Genomic DNA, 18,661 nt, shown 5'->3' with positions numbered 1-18,661 from the left:
CTTCTTGTTCAGCAGGGAGCCTGCTTCTCCCTCTCCTGTCCCTCCCCCTGCTTGTGCTCTCGTTTTCAAATAAAGTTGTAAAAAGTGTAAGACCAGTGGGTTTTTTAAGATTTTAGAGAGAGAGCATGAGTGGGAGGGACAGAGGGAGAGAATCTCAAGCAGAGCCCAACGTGGAGCTCTATCTCACAACCCTGATCACGACCTGAGGTGAAACCAAGTCAGATGCCTAAGTGACTGCACCACCCAGGCCCCCCAAGACGAGTGGTTTTAATTGAAGCTTATTATTTGATGAGGTTTCAGATTCCGCACTGCCTTTAAAAAAAACTATCACTTGTGGAGTCTCAGTGTAATATCAAATAGCTAATCACCCGAAAAGGCTTTAAAAACCCTTTTCTGGGGGCACCTGGGTAGCTCAGTTGGTTGGGCGTCTGCCTTCGGCTCAGGTCATGATCCCAGGGTCCTGGGATCGAGCCCTGAGTTGAGCTCCCTGCCTGTGGGGAAGCCTGCTTCTCCCTCTCCTCCCTCTGCTGCTCCCCCTGCTGGTGCTCTCTCAACTGAATAAACAAAATCTTTAAAAAAAATTATTTTTAAATGCATTGTTTTGTTTTAATCCTTAGTATAGTAAACATCAATCGATAAAACCAAGATGATAAAATATCTTTGAGGTTCTTAATTTTTTGGCGTGTAGAAGGCATCCTAAGATCCTATTACTTGAAAACTGCTGACCTAGAGAAACGCTTGAAAATCATCTCCCAATTTTATGCACATTTATTCCTAAATAACAGACGGCAAGAATTTGAAGAGGAAAATTTGTAAATCTAGATCACAGAATTGGGAAAAGTTTTCAATTATCAATAGTCGCTCCTCGGATAAACCTCATTGGCTATGATACTGCCACTGAGCGAAGAATTGGTTTACCAAGACTGGGCCACACCCAGCTCGTGCATTTTAATCCCCTTTCTGGTACTGCCTCCTTACAGGAGGGGACACTGCAGATCTTGAGAGACTCAAGTTCAGTGTTAGTTCCTAACAGTGCTGATATCTAGGTAAAAAGAGAGGTGGGAGACAAGGGCATAAATCTGACAGCTATCTTTTTTTGTTTTTTAAAGATTTTATTTATTTATTTGACAGAGACACAGCGAGAAAGGGAACACAAGCAGGGGCAGTGGGAGAGGGAGAAGCAGGCTTCCCGCCAAGCAGGGAGCCCGACGCGGGGCTTAATCCCAGGACCCTGGGATCACGACCTGAACCGAAGGCAGACACTTAACTACTGAGCCACCCAGGTGCCCCAATCTGACAGCTATCTAACCTTGTTCCCTTCTCTACACTGACTGGAAAGGCTGCAGGTGACAGCCCAACTAAAGAGCAGCCTTGTCCTCTAAAAGTATTCATTATAAGCAAGTACTCATTATAAGCAAGTTCCGTGGCTAAAAAAAAACAAATGTTTTTGGCCAAAGCCTTAGGTAGAGAAAAGAAACTTTAATTTGGAAATACTACAAAAACAAATGGTTTTTCCAAGTTATTTTATGAGACTGTTTGACAAAAGGAACTACACAGAACATGCCTAAAAATGCTGTACATAGTTTATGCTTGACAGCGTACAGGACACCTGCAGACACTGGATCCCAAGTCTAGACAGCAAGGCAGTAAGAGGGCCAAGTAGTAGAAGGGGGCTAGGACAGCACCTGCACTGACTGGCCAGATCTCACCAACAGACCTGGTCCCCACGTAACTGTACATGTTCCTGATTCAGGTGCAATTCTTCTCTCCTGTTTGTAAGAGTAAGTGCCTCTGGACTCAGTCTGAGTCACTGTCTGTCTCCGCTTCCTTCACGTCCACACTGAATTTGTATTCCTGGTCACATCCCATGTAAGCATCACTCATGAAATACAGGGTGTAATTGTGGGCACCAGTGGCTGGGGCCACAAAGTCAAGCTTCACCTAGAGAAAGCAGGCAGAAGTCAGGGTGAGCACGGACATAAGAAGAATTCACACCCTGACTCCATCTCAGAACAAATCCTGGGTCCGGTGTTCAGGCAGAAATCAGGCTGAGCATGAACACAAGAGGAAGAATTCTCACCCTGACCCCATCTCAGAACAAATCCTGGGGCCAGTGTTCACTCACCTTGGCCTTCTGCTGCAGGGTCAGCCTCTTGATGGAGATGAGGCTATTGGACTTGGCATCGCCGATCACCACCCACCAGCCCTCTTCACGTTTCTGCAGTGACCAAAAGCCAAGAATTTCAGCATGTAGAAAGTGATGGCCACGAGACCATGAGAATGGTTATAAGAGTAGGGAAACAAAAACCAGATAGAAAGCTTCCTAAAATTTCGTCCTGGAGGTGCCTGGGCTGCTCAGTTAAGTGGCCAAATCTTTTTTTTTTAAAGATTTTATTTATTTATTTGACAGAGAGAGAGATAACGAGAGAGAGAACACAAGCAGGGGGAGTGGGAGAGGGAGAAGCAGGCTTCCCGCGGAGCAAGGAGCCCTATGCGGGGCTCAATCCCAGGACCCTGGGATCATGACCTGAGCCGAAGGCAGATGCTTAACGACTGAGCCACCCAGGCGCCCCTAAGTGGCCAACTCTTAATTGCAGCTCAGGTCATGATCTCAGGGTCCTGGGATTGAGACTCATGTCCGTTGGGCTCCTCACTCAGCAGGGAATCTGCCTGAGATGCTCTCTCTCCCTCTGCCCCTTCCCTGCCAGCATACGTGCTCTCTCTAAAATACATAAATAAGGGCACCTGGGTGGCTCAGTCGGTTAAGTGTCTGCCTTCAGCTCGGGTCATGATCCTGGGGTCCTGGGATCGAGTCCTGCACTGGACACCCTGCTCAGCGGGGAGTCTGCTTCTCCCTCTCCCTTTGCACCTCCCCCTCGCTCAAGCTCACGCCCTCTCTCAAAATAAAATCTTTAAAAAAAATACATCTTTTAGAAAACGAAATAAAGGGGCGCCCAGGTGGCTTAGTCATTAAGCGTCTGCCTTCGGCTCAGGTCATGGTCCCAGGGTCCTGAGATCGAGCCCCGCATCGGGTTCCCTGCTCGGCGGGAAGCCTGCTTCTCCCTCTCCCACTCCCCCTGCTTGTGTTCCCTCTCTCGCTGTGTCTCTGTCAAATAAATAAATAAAATCTTAAAAAAAAAAAGAAAATAGGGCGCCTGGGTGGCTCAGTTGGTTAAGTGTCTGCCTTCAGCTCAGGTCATGATCCTGGAGTCCTGGGATCGAGTCCCGCATCGGGCTCCCTGCTCAGCAGGGAGTCTGCTTCTCCCTCTGACCTTCCTCCTTCTCATGCTCTCTGTCTCTCATTCTCTCTCTCAAATAAATAAATAAAATCTTTAAAAAAAAAAAAAAAATACAATTTCCTCCTAAAAGACAATTTAGTATAACTAAGATTTTGAAACTGTCAAAACGTATCTCAAATGAACCTGTTTTTAAGTAATGAACTCATTGTTGGTTCTGGCTCATTTCCTTATCTATTCCAAAATACCTTCTCCTGACATTCAGTGCTTGCCAATGAAGCCAAGATTCCGCCATTAGAGATGTAGTCTTTGGGGCCTGGCAGCGGAGTTCCTCAGACACCCTTTTCAATAAAAAGCACCTGTGCCAGATAAGCAACACATGCTGCCCTGGACACGAGCCTGCCAGTGGGCAGGATCCAGAGCAGACCATCCCCGTCAGAAAGTCCAAGTATTCCAGTTTAAAGCGCTCTTTCCCCAGAGCCTATTAAACCACTAGTTTGTAAAACGAAACATTAGTGTATCTGGTTTCTGCTTTCAGTCTTCCATTATTCTCTAATATAAGGGATCAGATTTTCTTTCTGGCGGTAACTGGACACAGAGTTAAATGGCAGTGAGAAAGGAAGAGAAATACCAACTAGAAAAGCCCAACTATCCCGGAGCCATTTAAAGAAAATTCCTCTTAACAATCTTAGAGATTGATAATACTATATTGTCACAATGACTGGTCACCTGAATTGTCTTCAAGCAAAAACAACAATGACAAAACCACCCATGGCCCCAATATTAATTCTTGGCCTTGGGTCTTGTCATTACCCTAAATTTCCCTCCCCCAGTGACAATGTACCCTTGAAATCTGAACACTAGCCAATGGATAAGGCCTCCAGAAGAAACCTCATGCTGCTAACTTAAAAATGGGAGTTCATCTGAGACCCCTTTCGACAGTTCTAAAGTCTTAGTTATATCAAACTGTCTTTCAGGAGGAGATTTCAGGAAGCTTTCTATCTGGTCTTTATTGCCGTCCTGCTACCAGGACCCACCTGCGGAAAGAGAGGCGCGATCACGGGGCCTGTGACTTCCTCCTCGCGCTCCAGCTGCACCAGCACCACCACTGGCCCGCCGCTGTGGGGGAGAAGAGCAGGGCAGCGCCTCAGCACCGTGGCAGGGGCTCGGAGCGCACCGTCCCGCCAGGCCCAGCGGGGACCCCGGGGCAGGGCGCCTGGCCGGCCCGCACTCACCTGCGGATGCCATCCTTATCCACCACCTCGTAAGAAAGCTCGATGTTCGGGTAGCGGTTGCAGAAGCGGGCCACGTCCGCGATCTGGCTGTCAGACAGCTGAAGCAGTGCGTTTCGTTCTTCGTCTTCCATCTCCATGATGTCAAAAACGCTCTCCACTCCCTGCAGGGGGCATTCGGAGGTCAGGGAAGGAGAACTCATACTAACAGCAAATGAAACCCGGCTCCAAACAGCTGCTAATTTTACTTCCTATGCTATCAGATCATCTAAGACGTGGCTTCAGAAAGAACACAGCCCGCAACTGTACAACCACCGGACTCTCTAGTATCTCAGTACGCAACACCCTCAGAAGACACTCAGAGAAACTCCAACTCCCCCCGACCATGACTCACCTCCGACAACCCCTTCAACTGCCCCCACCTCCCAGGACACTTGGCTCAGCCACCCAACCGTCCAGGTCCAGGCCCAGCTCACCTTATCTGTGCACCGTTTAATATGCTCTGACGTGAAGTGTGGCAACTGTTTCAGGTAGGAGTCCTTGGACCACATGGCTTGGGTGACCATCTGGGCCAGCTCCATCGCTGCCAGGGCAGGGCTAAGCCACCCGTTGCTGGAAAGGACGTCCACACAGGCCTGGATGAGCCGGATTGCCTGAACAGGGGTAGGAGTGCAAGAGAAGGCAGGCTTGGAACTGCTACTTCATAGGCCACCCCTGGCCCCTCCACTCCACATCCATACGGGCACCCACACCTACCTTGCTGAGGATTTCCTCCGTATCCGACTGCAGCTCAGCACTCAGCTGCATGCGGGACAGGTGAGCCTGCAGAAGCAGGTTGGTCTTGACGTGCGGGTCATTGAACTTCGGGTTATTCAGCTTGTGGGGGACCTTCTGAGCCAACTGGAGGGGAAAGAAAAACAACTGGTCATGAACACATGGCCCTGCCCGAAAACAGCTCTAGGGCCCAAAGGACCACCTGCCCCATGCTCACAACCCTTCAAAACAGAGACGTGTGGGTGATGTGCTGGGGTCTTCCTGTGGTGACAAGGACACCATGTGCTCTGGGCACAGAGGCCAACTTTCAACTCCAAAGAGGTTGTCCTGAACCCAAGATATCCTCACCTGCCGCAGGAGGTTATCTTCATGGTGCCGGATGGGAATGTTCTCATACTCCGCCGCATTGGAGATGATCTCAATAAGCCCTCGCACTTTGGTCTTGGCATTCAGGGACATGCTGAAGAGCTCTGACAGCCAAAGAGAAGGAGGAAGGGGAGGAGTCAGAAAAGAAAGAGGGAGGAGAGTTAACTGCCTAAGCTACCCTACCCCTGCACTACCCCACGATCCATCCCTCTGACCCACACACAGGGCACCGGAAGGCCTGGGCTCGCTCATCCCAGTGGGCTGCAGGCCCCTGCAGAGACTTCTTTAGCTTGGGCTCCCCATACAGCATCCCCTGCCAGCCCCTCACCAATGGTGGTGTAGTTGATGTAATAGTAAGCAGCGATCATGCCCAGGTTCAGGGGTGCCACATCCATCTCGTCCTCAATGCTGATGCACTTGGACTGCTCCAAGTCACTCAGGGTCTGCTCCACGAGCTCGGACAAGTGGTCAGACAGGTGGCGATGGGAGATGCCTGTGAAGGTGAGAGAAGCAAGGCATCACTAGGAGATGGCCGGCAAGGGCTAGGAGAACCACAAAAGGACACTGTGCACCCCAGAGCCCACTGACCCTGCAGGTTGTAGTAATTGGGGTTCTGGGTCATGCGGCGGTACAGAAAGGTCCAGGTCAGGTAGTCCACAGCGTCCTGCTTGTTCTCTATGGTCTTGGTGACAATCTCGGCATTGAAGTGGTCGTGCATACAATGATCCAGATGGGACTCTACTGGCAATGGCTCATACAGGAACTTTTTGAAGAAATCCTGCGGATTGGAAAAGGAGAGACAGTAATAAAGAGTCAGTGACAACATGGTCACAAAGGAGGGCCAAGGGCAAACCAACAGGGAATGGCCCTTGCGCAACAGACACAGCTAATACAACAACGAAAGAAACCACCGTACCGACAAGGTGAACTGGGTCTGCACCTGGAAGGCTGGGTGCGTAAGAAGAATGCTGGGTGTCTGTGTAAGTGGAATGTGGGGTGTGTATGCCTGTTCCCACCAGCATCCCTGGTTATTCTTACAATGGGAACAGGGATATAGAAGGTCATGCAGGCCTAACAGTACCTGAAGAACCAGCCAGAAGGTAAGGACCTCAACACATGGAGTCAACAGCAGCAGCAAAAACAGAGGGCTACAAAATTCCATGTGAGGCTTATTACAAAAGCAATGTGGAAAATAAAAGAAACAGGATTTGATAGAAAGAATGTAAACAAGGAAAGACAACTATTAAAAACTCTACTGTGAGGCCCAGGATCTCAAGAGGGTGCCCGAGGCCAGGACTGACCTTTTTGGAGCCCTGGCACATGATAACACAGCGGCCCTCGTCATCCTGCAAAGGGCGGTTGGCATGCCCCACCATCTGAAGCACGTCGTAGATGGGGTAATCCACATACCTGGTGACAGAAGAGAGAAAAGGTGACGAAGGTGCATCAATACAGAGACCACAGTCAGGAGGCGCGGACTCCCTCGATGTCAAAGAATAAAATGCGAATATGGGAGACAGTGGCAAATTACAGCTAACCCCTGTGGTTAGGACTACTTGTGCTCAGGTACTAGTGTCCCTTGTTTATCTCTAGATCACTGTAGTTTTCAAGTGTAAGAGTTGGGACTTTGCTGCTCAGGGTCCCTGAACCAAAGCTAAACCCAGCGAATACCCAAAGCGAGTAACTCCCTAATAAAGGATCAAATATGTAAGTCAAGCTTCCCAAACAACTGTGTATTTCATGAGTTAGCAAGTCACCTGACTTAAATCTAAACCTAAAAGGAATTTCAGACATTAAAGATAAGCCATAAGTAACATTCATTTCAGGAAAAAAAAAAAATCTACATTTTGAGAAAAAAAATATTAAGAATTAAATCATTCAAGGGGCGCCTGGGTGGCTGAGTCAGTTAAGCGTCTGCCTTCGGCTCAGGTCATGATCTCAAGGTCCTGGGATCAAGCCCCGCATCGGGCTCCCTGCTCATCGGGGAGCCTGCTTCTCCCTCTGCCTGCAGCTCCTCCTGCTTGTACCCTCTCTCTCAAATAAATAAATAAAATCTTAAAAAAAAGAAAGACATCATTCAGGCTTTTTCTGAGAAAAACCAAACCTTTTCCTGGTTCTCCAACTTGCTGAAATACGACAGTCTAACCACAGAAGCAAAAGACTAAAAACTCTCAGACACCTGGCTATGGGGGAATCTCAGCTGGCTGTTTATCTCCCTTAACACGTTTCCTTCATCATTTCTGGATCTGCAGATGTTACATTCATTTTAGGAAGAAGATTCCCATTAACGCAGAGCATAGTGAGACTCACGCATGAATCTTGCCATTGTAGTACTGGGTGTCCATGATGATCACCAGGTGGGCAGCCACATTCATGCCCCAGCAGAGACTCCGAGAAGCTACCACCACCTGGATGGCCCCTGAGCGGCAGAGGGGAGAAGAAGACTGAGTGCAGGGCTCCCTGGGAGGATTTGTCTCCTGAGCAGGAGGAGGGCAGGAGGGGCTTATCTCGTGCTACATTTCAGAACTCACAGCAAAGCTTGCTGGGAAAGAGCCCTAATAATGACAAAGGGCTAACACAATACTGTAAGAGGTCGCTCCATGCTGCTAACGCCCTGCTCGGGAGATTATGCTATAGGAAATGGGGTAATCCTGGAACAGAATCCCCAGCCCAGGGAAAGCTAGGCTTAGCTGTCTGCCTGACAGACTGGCCTTGCTGATCGGGAAGAGCTAACGCTGCCTCCGTCATGGGCTGGCTCAGTACACGGCAGCAAAACTGAGCCGTGAGGGACAGATTTGAGCATCAAAGAGCGCCAGTAACTGACTGCGGCAGGAGCGGCTCCACCGAACAGTGTCCGTGCACCGCCACAGGTCAACGAGGGACGGCAGCACACAGGCCACCCAGATGAGACTCACAGTTCTAGCATTTACTACACCTCTAAGTCTAACAGCCTTGTGAGCGTGCTATCCATGGAAAACCAGGTCTACTGGTCAAAGGTCCTGGTCGAGAAAACCAGGTTCTTAAGTCATATCACCTTACGTGCCTGCCTGTCTCCTCATCTAGCAAGCAGACGTGATATTCTACCCACGTCACAAGGTTACTGAGAGGATCAAATGAGGTGAGAGAAGACATAATCAGAAAAGTATTTTGAAGATGATTAGTGTGCTGGAAGGAAGCATCACCCACATCCCATCGCCTGTGATACTCTTAGACAGAACATCCCTCTGGGCCACAAGACTTTTCACCTGAGCTGAAGAGCTGTTCCACCAGGCGTCGCTCCATGGGGCTAAGGCCCTCGTGTAGGTAGCCCACCCCATTTAGCAGTGTTTCCTTGAGCGTGCTGTCACTTAGCTTCTCCAGGTATGGGATCAGATCCTTCTCGGTGCAGTGCAAGAACCTAGGTGGCAGGGGCACAGATTCAGCTCAGAGCACTTCCAGTCCCTGTCAAGGCCCTTCCAACCGTGCCGCCGGCCGGCCCCTAGCCCGATGGGGCTGACGCCCACCCTCATAAGCGGAATGCCCTTCAGGGTGAGCCCACCTCAGTGACCCAACTCCCCCCTCCCACCCCGTCCCCACCCTGCTCCACCTCTGCCGCTGGATGTCCGCCGCACACGTGGTGAGGATGTCGATGGCAGTGAGGCGGGTCTGCTTTCGGGATGGAACAAAAACAATGACCGGCTTCTTGGGAGAGTGTTTGGTGATAGCGTGGTACACAGGCTTGGCCATGGAGAGCAGGCGGGTTTGTGTGTGGCTGATGTTGAAGCCCTGGAGATCGAGGGAAAGAGACAGAAGTGAGAGCTGGTCCTCCGGCACGAGGCCACGCGGCAGCAGGGAGAGCAGGGAGAGCGGGCCCTACCTGGATGTGTAGCTCCAAGGGCACGGGGCGCACGTTCGGGTGGAAGTTGAAAGTAGAGGTGGCGCTGCACCCCAGCCAGTGGGCCACGTCCTTAGCGTTCGAGAGCGACGAGCTAAGTGCCACAATGCGAATGGGTCGCTCAATCTGGGAGGAGATGTAGCGCATCCGGGAGCAGATCACTTCTAAGACAGGCTGGGACATTGCCGGGGGGGGGGGGAGAGGGGGTCACTCCAGGCCCAGGCACCCCATCCCCAGCCTGCACCCTGAGTTAGCCTTTCCATCCGGCCCAACCGCCTCGAAATGACTGCCTAACTCTTCCTTCTAATTAGGAGCTCTCCTATCTTTGGTTCCACCTCCTCCATGGCAGCCAATCTCCACTAAACAATGCTCTTTACTAAGAGTACTACCAAAAAAGTCTCACACTGTCCCTTTGGAATAAAGTGACAAGCAGAACCCTCTTGGAAGAAGCACCTTGTCTCTGGCCTCAGACCCAAACATAAGTCCCAATGCCAAGGCCACTCAGCCAATCACAGCCCCTCTCCTGTGCTTCAAGGTCAAGCCATACCCCGTTCTCGCCCCCGATAAGGTGGACTTCATCCACCACGAAGAGGTTGATGTTCTGGACATTCTTGCGCTGCTTCCACCGCCGAGAAAGGATGTCCCACTTCTCAGGGGTGCTGATGATGATATTGCCCTTGCCTAGAAGCTTCAGGTCTGTGCTAGTCTCCCCCGTCAGGAGCACCACCTTCTTGTTGAGCCTGTCCTGGAACTTCTCATACCAGTCCATGTACACCTGGCATGCAGGAAGGGCAGAAAAACATCAGGCCAGGCCTCGTTTCATTTTTAACGAGACAAGCCTGAGAAGCCACAGAGACTTGTTGATCTGTACATCTCCAACTACTTTACAATCCCACATTAACCTTTAAGGGATGGTAGCATCTTCCTTCAGGACACAAACTGAGGACATCAACAAAAGAAAACGGAGTCTTGCCACCACTGACCCTGCAAATTTCAAGGGCTTAGAGAATTCTGATCTGGGCTCAGAGGAAAAGAGCTTCCGGCCAAGTTCACACGTGACACAACACCATGGCACCTACCTGCTCCGCCAGAGCCTCCATGGGGGTGATATAGACACAGCGCCCCTCTGAGTTCTGCAGCAGCATCCGCAGGATGGCAAACTCTGCACAGATGGTCTTCCCGCTGCCCGTCGGGGCCCCCACAAACACATTGTCGTCACTGTTGTAGACGGTGTTGAACACTGGAAGCCGGCAGAGCAGCAGGGGGGACATCCAGGAGAGAAGAGACTCAGACCACTCCTCAGAACAGAGGCCACCAGGAGAAACTCAGCCAGCCAGCCGTCAAGTGCCAACCATGAAGGACTACCTGCAGTCGGCCTACTACACCTCTCCGCCTATTTTCTCCCTCTCACACACAGGCAACAGGGGAAGAGCCCGGACCAAGAGTTCAGGTAGCATGGAGTTTCGCAGGATGGCAGAGGGAAGTAGGCCAAGTATCCTGAGCTTCTCTGCGGGTCCTCTCAGGGACCGGGACGCAGAACAAAAAAGAACTGGCTACCTTTCTCTGCCCCTCCAACACTCTCCTCTAGTCCCTGGAAATGGTCTAATAAAGAAAGAAGGTAAAGCCTCAGTCCTGGCATTAAGATTGGTTAAAGTCCAAGCTCTGTTTATTAGCTGGTTCAGCTGAGGTGCCTTTCCCTGCCGAGTTTCCTCATCTGTAAAACAGGACACTAATAGTACCACGAAGAGTAAATCCCTCACAGGACCGGGGGGAGGCACAAAAGAGAAAACACCCAAATGTACTCAGCCAAAAGGACTTAGAAAACAGGGCATGCTCTGGGAACGTAGCTGTTACTGAAAACAATGAGGGGAAGGAGGCTTCCGTCAATGCCGCACACTCTGGCTCAATACTTGAGCAACAGGGGCATGGATCCAGCCTCCTGAGCCTGAGAAACAACAATGTACCACAGTAAGATCTTGTTCTACTGACCCTCCCCCCAGTGACATGTGCAGAAAAGCAAAGGAGGGGTGCCTGGGTGGCTCAGTCGGTTAAGCGGCTGCCTTCGGCTCAGGTCATGATCCCAGGGTCCTGGGATCGAGTCCCGCCTCGGGCTTTCTGTTCAGTGGGGAGCTTGCTTCTCCCTCTCCCTCTGCCTGCTGCTTCCCCTGCTTATGCTTTCTTTCTCTGTCAAATAAATAAAATATTTTAAAAAAAGAAAAGCAAAGGAAATCGAACAGTAACCAAGGACTGAGAAGGGAAGAAGTCCTGGGGTGCTCCCACAGTCGGCTCTGCTGAGCTCCATCTCCCTGAGTGCCCTACTGCCCTTCTTGCCACAGAAAACATCTGTCTCTAGGGGACCTTAAAAGGCACCTGAAGGAAATGACCGCCTGGGGATGGAAACGCTTACCTTGGGTCTGGATGGGGTTGAAAAAAGGAAATTTATCCTGGTAAAGGCTCTCAAAGGCACTATTTCTCAGGGCAGACACGGGCAAGGGCTGCAGGTCCAGAAGCTCAGTTGGAGGTGGGTACTTCTCTGGTAGGATCAGGTGCCGGAAGGAGACAGGCAGCTGGGTCTCACAAGCTGCCAGAACAGAAACGGGAGGGGTCATGAGCAGTCCTCCCTTTACCTGATGGCCCCTCAGAGCCCCTCCATGCACGCCGGAAACCCCAAGGTAACAGAAGATAGTATCACTCTGACCCCAAAGTCCAGTCCAGTACAAAGGGCAAGACATGCTTACGATCCCCCAGAAGACCTGCCCGTCTGAGAGTCTGCAGAGATACACTCACAGAGCCAGCGGTCAGACACCACTCGGATGAAGTATTGAGGGGGCAGCGGTTCGAAGACAGGCACGAAGAATGTAATGAGGTGCTCGTCCTGGGCATACTTGGCCTTGAGTAGAAAATATTCGTGGTGGAGTATCACCTCACTGTCCACATCCTCCACCAGAATCCAGAATGCCTCTGATGACCCGTGAACCTGTCAACACAAGCACAAGTGAAAGCACGTGAGCCAGCGTGGACGCACAGCTCCAATCCAGCTCTCCTCAGGAGGGAGCGCGCTGCAAGCAGGCCCTCCGCCGAGCAAGGCCTCACCTTTTCGTCCCACTGGAAGTCTGGCGTGATGGTCAGCTCCACTTTCAGGGTGGAGCGCGTGATAGGCTGGAGGTGCACCGACAACTCCAACTTGGGGAAGAGGTGGACGTACTTGTGGATGGTCTTCCCCATCTTCGGCATGCGGATAAGCTCCCCTAGGAGGACAGGAGAGTACAGGGGCTGCAGCCCAGCCTGCCAAGCACGGCTGCAAACCGGGCCCTGAGGGCGAGAGGCACATTCCACTCCAGTGCGCAGACTCCTCCCCTCATGCGCAGCACAGCCCAGAGGTTTCGAAGGCCCGAGACCAAGAGCTGGCCTCGTTACTTCAGGGGGCTGTGAGAAGCAAACACAGGCCAAGAGGGCACCAGGCCTCAGAACTGCTCAGAAAGATGTCTGAGCAGTAAGGACAAAGAGGAGAGTTTCCCACATACCTATCTCATTATGATTCAGGTCATACAGGCGCTCAAAGGGGAAGTTTTTCTTCTCGATCTTCTTCACTACTTCCTCAGGGAGTTTCCGGAACTGGCGCAGAGGACACATGGACTGCCACCTAGCCAGGATGAAAACATCGCTGTCAGTCCCTTGCGTCACAAACTGCCCTCGCCATGGCTTCCAACAGGTTAGCCGTGACCACACAAAACAGTCGTTAATGGAAAGCACCCAAAACTGCACCAGCAACAACACCTGAAAGCCATCACTCCCCACCCCTTTCCCCCTACCCCTGGGCTCCACCCAAAGTGCAAGTCCCATTTCACGAGTGAGGGCTGGAGATAAGAGCACTCCAAGGCTTCCCCAGCGTGCCCTCAGCCTGGGGACCTTAACTCATGGTGACCAGCTTCCAGGTTCCCGGGCCCTTACATGCGCTTGTCAATCATCTTGCAGAGGTTCAGTGTCTTGTCTGTAAGCTGCGCCCAACCTCGGTTCAGGACAATTTCAAAGATGGCACGCATCAACCGGCCAGCCGACTAGGGAAAGAGAAAGTATTCGCTCTAAGTCCCTACTATCCCCAGATCTAATGAAGCCACCCAACACAAGGCTTCATTATCTGAAGGCCTGATGCAATTAGGCACACCACTCAGAAACAAAGTCCCTCTGTAATTACTGTTCCCTTTTATATAGGAGATGCTTGCTGAACACAAAATAGTTAGAAAAGTGCTGCTCGAGCTCACTGTACACCTTAACCTAATACTCACTGCATGATTTTAAAGCTTCAGCTCACTTAGCACTTAGGGATCTAGCAAGAGTAAAGATGCTAGTGACTTGCCCTTAGAGGTAAAAACAAAGCAGAGCTGAGAGCCTTTTGCCATTTCCGGATTTATATCCGAGCCCAGGGGCCACAGTGGGAAGTCATTCTCTGTAGGGAAGCAGACACCATGTCCATGGCTCTCCCCAGCACTCTCTCTCACGGCCCTACCTCTCCGCATGCTCAAGGTTGGTGGAACAGAGTGGCTATACCAGACACACATCAACCAACAAGCCTAATAGGGCAAAACTTGGCCTTCTTTCCCCCTCACTAGGGTCAGGCCTCCTTTCTCCAAGACGCACACCAGCACAGGGCTGTGAGCTGTTAACGTCTCTTCGGACAGCACCACTCTGCTCTCACCTGAGTGACATATACCATGTCCGCCATCAGCGCAAAGCCCTCCAACTTCAGCTGCGAGATGAAGGCCTGGAGCAGCACATTGATCTGGAAAAAAGCAAGGATGGTCAGAAGGTGGCCAATCACTGAACAGTCCAGTCCAAGAAAGCACATCACACTTCTGTTCTGGAGTCCATGCCAGCTAAGATCTTGCTTTAGAGGCATTAAATAATCACTACTCCACATAAAAAGAACACATGAGAAGGATGCAAAAACTGGGAGAACCGAGCAGGTCACCAAACACAAACTCGAATTAGGAGATTACAAAACCACCGCTCCTTCTCCCGAGCAGGGGGCGTGCTCACCTTCGCGCTGGGCTCCTCAATGCTCTCCTTCACCGGGATAGGCACCCGCTCTAGCAGCTTCTGCAGCTCCAGCTTCTCCTCCTGCCACCAGAAGGAAAAATGTCGCGGAAAAGCCAGGGGACCAAGGAGAGAACCCATCCAGCACCTCGGCAGGGAGTACCAAGCCCCTGTCCCAACAGGCTATGGGGACTCACCTCCCGCACAGTGATGTTCTTGAACTCTGAGGACAAGGAGAAGACTCTGAAAAGCTCAATCTCGCTCAGGGTGGGCTTCAGCAGCTGGTTGTAGGTCTGCACCGTGTCGTTGGTGATGTAGTAGTGGCTGGCGATGCGGCCCAGCTCGGTCACCTACACGGGAGGACACTCAACCCAACAGTGATCAAGAACAAGTGGCTGAACTCTCACTGCGGACAACAGGTGCCCACCGGACGGACTCACAGCAACGCAAGCTCCCGGCCCACGCACATGAGCAAAGAGGGCACAGTACCCTGGCCAATGGTGAGCTGATACCCACACAGAAAAGACAGCTGAATTAGGCACCTCGACGAAAGTGACAGAAAGGAGGTACCAGCAGGCTCTAGTAGGCCATTTGGGAAGTTCCCAGATTCAAAAGCAATGGTCCAATTGCACCTGTTTTTCTACTGTTCCAAGCAACGGGCAATTAGACGGGCAGTACCCAAATCAAGAACGCATTTTGAAAAATTATCTCCTGGGGCTACCACTTTTACTGAGACCTTTGCCTCAATCCCTCAGCCCACTCACCTGGAAATTGCCTGTCTTCTTGTCATACTTGACCAGATTGTTCTTATCCAGCATCAAGGCAGCAGTATGAACCAGATCCAGTCGGCGCTGGTCCAGCAGGGGATCCCCCTTGAGGTCATCGTGAGAGATGCCATAGAGGGTTGGGGATCGGAGCATTCGGATATACAAGTAGGCATAGCCCAGCCAGTTCACCGCATCCTACAAGAAGAGAAAGCTCGTGGGTCTTAGCATGGAGAACTTATGTCCAAACGAAATGCTCCCATAGATTGCTTAGAAATTAATCCCCAGGGGCGCCTGGGTGGCTCAGTCGGTTAAGCGGCTGCCTTTGGCTCAGGTCATGATCCCAGGGTCCTGGGATGGAGCCCTGCATCGGGCTCCCTGCTCAGCAGGGAGCCTGCTTCTCCCTCTCCCTCTGCCTGCCTCTCTGCCTACTTGTTCTCTATCTCTCTGTCAAATAAATAAATAAAATCTTTAAAAAAAAAAAAAATTAATCCCCAACTATAAGAATGTGGATTTTGGGGCGCCTGGGTGGCTCAGTTGGTTGAGCGGCTGCCTTCGGCTCAGGTCATGATCCCGGGGTCCTGGGATCGAGTCCCACATCGGGCTCCCGGCTCGGCGGGGAGCCTGCTTCTCCCTCTCCCACTCCCCCTGCTTGTGTTCCTGCTCTCGCTGTCTCTGTCTCTGTCAAATAAATAAATAAAATCTTTAAAAAAAAAAAAAAAAAAAAAGAATGTGGATTTTGTTGTCTTCTAAAGATTTTTAACATTTCATTATTAAAGAGACAGAGCGTGCTTTCTGAGGTCTCAGTAACAAGGTGAACCGTCTGCCACAGACTTGACAAGCTTCTAAGAGACTACTTACATCAAAGATGTGGGGTGCAGGGTTGGAGGACCCTGGATGCCAGTGGCCCACAGCACCACACCGGAGACCATCCCACCCCTGGTACCTTGACTTCTCCTGAGAAAGCAAGAAGTGCCAAAAGCAGAGTCCTTGCCTACCTTGGCATTCTGCACGTTCCCCAGCACGATTTCGGCATTAAGCATGTCAGGCAACTTCGAAACCATCTGGCTCTCGATAGGAAGCTGCTGGTTGAGGAGGGACAGGTAGTACTGTAGCTCCCCGTGAGATGTGATGAGGATGCCTTCGCCCTTGGTGTCATACTGGGGTCTTCCAGCACGTCCGAGCATCTAGGTCAGAGACAGCAAACCAAGAGGGCTGTGGTCACAGAGCTTATGGATTTGTTCCCAGGCTTCTACTTTACAAAACCCCACCTTCCATCTGCCACTTTTTTGGCCCCCTTGCATACCCAGGATACTTTTCCCCACTGAAAATAACTTCAAAAGCTCTATACCTGCAGAATGTCCAGTGCCCCTAGTTCTGTCCAGCGCCCCTTCTCTGGACTGTACACCTGGGTTCCTTTGATGATGACTGTATGTGCGGGGAGATTCACACCCCAAGCCAGCGTTGCTGTGGAAACTAAGACCTACAGAAGCAAGGCAAGGTAATAAGGAAAACAGATGTTACCACCAGAGAGTTAGTATCCCCTAGTCCTCTAGGAAACCGGCCTCAGAGCTTCTAGCAGGACTTGAGTGGGCCCCACATTTGTCAAGGTAACACTGGAATAAACAGGGAAGGAGTCCTTGGGTTCCTCATCTATTCAACAATTAACATTTCACAATTCTAGAGATACTTAACAGGCAAAAGCGTAGACTAACATTAATCAACTTAAGATTACTAGACAATAACACACCCTATTCTAAGAGAGAACAAACAAGGTCCTAACCTCACAAGGCCCTGCTTGGCGATATCTGGAGTCACCAACATGCTTCCTTTGTCATGCTTCCCAGACAATTTCCTAAAATCACTCACTTTCCCTCACGCAGTATGTAAAGAGCTGGGAGAGGGGGCACGTTCTATCTACTGTACTACCACAACACTCTGACCTGGTTTACCTGAGCCAGAAACAAAATACTGGGCACAAACGTATGACATTTGACGTTTCAGGTCTTCTGAAGCCTACATTTTGCCCACCCTCACCTGAATGTGTTTATCAGCAAAAAGATCCTCTACAAGTGTCCGGTCAACTCTGGTCATGCCCGCATGATGAATAGCAAAGCCATACGGCAGAAGATCCTTCAGCTCCAGGTTCTGTGGGACAGAAAAAGAACAGGTGAGGAGGTGAGCCTCGCCGTGGGAACTCTACAGAGACTAAGTAGATCTCTTCAGTGAGACCCTGCCCCTTAACCTAGCCCACATAACCACCCACGGTGCAGTCGAGGACTCTCTGGACAACCTTGGATTGAGCCAGTTACCAGGTAGGAACAGAGAACTGGGACTGTCTCCTCACCTTACACTGCTCAGCTTCTGTCCGAAGGACTTCTGTGGAGGCTGAGCCCTCTCTCAGAAACAGACCCAGCGTGTCCTTCTCTAGGCACATGTCCCGGATGGCCCTGGCCGTCTTCCCAGTCTCCTTCCGGGAGTGGACGAACACCAGCACCTGCAGAAAAACCACTGTTGGCCACAGTCAAGAGACACGGCTACCGCAGCACCCCCTATGGCCCCGAGGCACCAGCAGCAGGAAACAGAGGCTACACCATTATGAGGTGAGAAACCAAGGTCTAGAAGAGGAGCAATGGCAGGAACGTATACTGACTCAGAAGTTGGCAAGACCCTATATGAATGAAAACTACAAAGCACAGTGGCAGAGTCCTGTAGCTGGGAAACTAGGCTAACTCTTAAGCACTCTATCTTTGAAACCACAGTTAAATATAATAAGGATGCAAATTCAGGAAATCTCAATTACGAATTTGTGTTCGGGCACCTGACAGGATTCTAAGCCACCTGAGAAATGTGTCTGCAAAGTAACAGCTGAAATGTTGTATTAAATGGTGGGCACTAGACTTTATAAAAGGACCGAGAAAGTAAGTCTCAGAATGAGACTAGTACCATTTGGTAGGAAAGTCATCCAAGTATTTAGTGCCAAGAAAAGATTTGTCTCTTCATTTAAATTCATATGCTTTTTATCAGACAAAAATCTTATACACTACCTGTTGCTTTTTCTTAGTTTTTATCTTGATGTACTTAACAGTCAATTAAAAAATTGTATTTTTCTAGTAAAATGCTTTCACTAGTTTTTAATTTTCATCTTTATTTTTACTGTGTTACATTTTTAGTGTCAGCCACCCAAATCTTTTGTGGAAGGATCCCTGATAATGCAGAGACAGAGATTATCCGCACCTGGGGATTTCTTTTTTGGGAGTTTTTAAATTACAAATTCAATTTCTTATAATGGTTATGGGACTATTCAGGTTATCTATTTCATCTAGGCTTGAGTTTTTGGTAGTTGGTACTTTTGGAGGAATTGGCCCATTTCTTCTAGGT

The 18,661-nt window shown here is 50.4% G+C and overlaps 1 protein-coding gene and 1 non-coding gene across 2 annotated transcripts in view; both read right to left on the bottom strand.

Annotated features, from left to right (window-relative positions):
- Nucleotides 1–774: 774 nt before the first annotated feature.
- LOC123326164 lies at nucleotides 775–909 on the bottom strand. The gene has a single exon (XR_006540923.1). It is a non-coding gene; the product is annotated as a U4 spliceosomal RNA (small nuclear RNA).
- Nucleotides 910–1,464: 555 nt separating this feature from the next.
- The window catches only part of SNRNP200 (small nuclear ribonucleoprotein U5 subunit 200), a 30,334-nt gene continuing 13,137 nt past the window's right edge, over nucleotides 1,465–18,661 (bottom strand). Inside the window, exons 17-45 of the mRNA XM_021697768.1 lie at nucleotides 17,628–17,777; nucleotides 17,318–17,428; nucleotides 16,632–16,763; nucleotides 16,279–16,467; nucleotides 15,281–15,478; nucleotides 14,714–14,866; nucleotides 14,520–14,600; nucleotides 14,179–14,262; nucleotides 13,434–13,540; nucleotides 13,007–13,125; nucleotides 12,576–12,730; nucleotides 12,270–12,459; nucleotides 11,890–12,063; nucleotides 10,562–10,722; nucleotides 10,030–10,257; nucleotides 9,465–9,656; nucleotides 9,195–9,373; nucleotides 8,854–9,005; nucleotides 7,919–8,027; nucleotides 6,910–7,018; nucleotides 6,197–6,386; nucleotides 5,937–6,101; nucleotides 5,591–5,712; nucleotides 5,225–5,368; nucleotides 4,945–5,121; nucleotides 4,472–4,632; nucleotides 4,274–4,355; nucleotides 2,126–2,218; nucleotides 1,465–1,941 (exon numbers count right to left, since the gene is read on the bottom strand). Coding sequence (XP_021553443.1) covers nucleotides 1,798–1,941; nucleotides 2,126–2,218; nucleotides 4,274–4,355; nucleotides 4,472–4,632; nucleotides 4,945–5,121; nucleotides 5,225–5,368; nucleotides 5,591–5,712; nucleotides 5,937–6,101; nucleotides 6,197–6,386; nucleotides 6,910–7,018; nucleotides 7,919–8,027; nucleotides 8,854–9,005; nucleotides 9,195–9,373; nucleotides 9,465–9,656; nucleotides 10,030–10,257; nucleotides 10,562–10,722; nucleotides 11,890–12,063; nucleotides 12,270–12,459; nucleotides 12,576–12,730; nucleotides 13,007–13,125; nucleotides 13,434–13,540; nucleotides 14,179–14,262; nucleotides 14,520–14,600; nucleotides 14,714–14,866; nucleotides 15,281–15,478; nucleotides 16,279–16,467; nucleotides 16,632–16,763; nucleotides 17,318–17,428; nucleotides 17,628–17,777 — 4,251 coding nt within the window. The 3' untranslated portion in view covers nucleotides 1,465–1,797. The remainder of the gene's footprint in view (nucleotides 1,942–2,125; nucleotides 2,219–4,273; nucleotides 4,356–4,471; nucleotides 4,633–4,944; nucleotides 5,122–5,224; nucleotides 5,369–5,590; nucleotides 5,713–5,936; nucleotides 6,102–6,196; nucleotides 6,387–6,909; nucleotides 7,019–7,918; nucleotides 8,028–8,853; nucleotides 9,006–9,194; nucleotides 9,374–9,464; nucleotides 9,657–10,029; nucleotides 10,258–10,561; nucleotides 10,723–11,889; nucleotides 12,064–12,269; nucleotides 12,460–12,575; nucleotides 12,731–13,006; nucleotides 13,126–13,433; nucleotides 13,541–14,178; nucleotides 14,263–14,519; nucleotides 14,601–14,713; nucleotides 14,867–15,280; nucleotides 15,479–16,278; nucleotides 16,468–16,631; nucleotides 16,764–17,317; nucleotides 17,429–17,627; nucleotides 17,778–18,661) is intronic.

This window comes from Neomonachus schauinslandi, chromosome 10 (assembly GCF_002201575.2).
Source record: "Neomonachus schauinslandi chromosome 10, ASM220157v2, whole genome shotgun sequence".
Classification (NCBI taxonomy): domain Eukaryota; kingdom Metazoa; phylum Chordata; class Mammalia; order Carnivora; family Phocidae; genus Neomonachus; species Neomonachus schauinslandi.
Note: the sequence above shows the minus strand (reverse complement) of the source record. Positions and strands in the feature narration are given on the sequence as shown.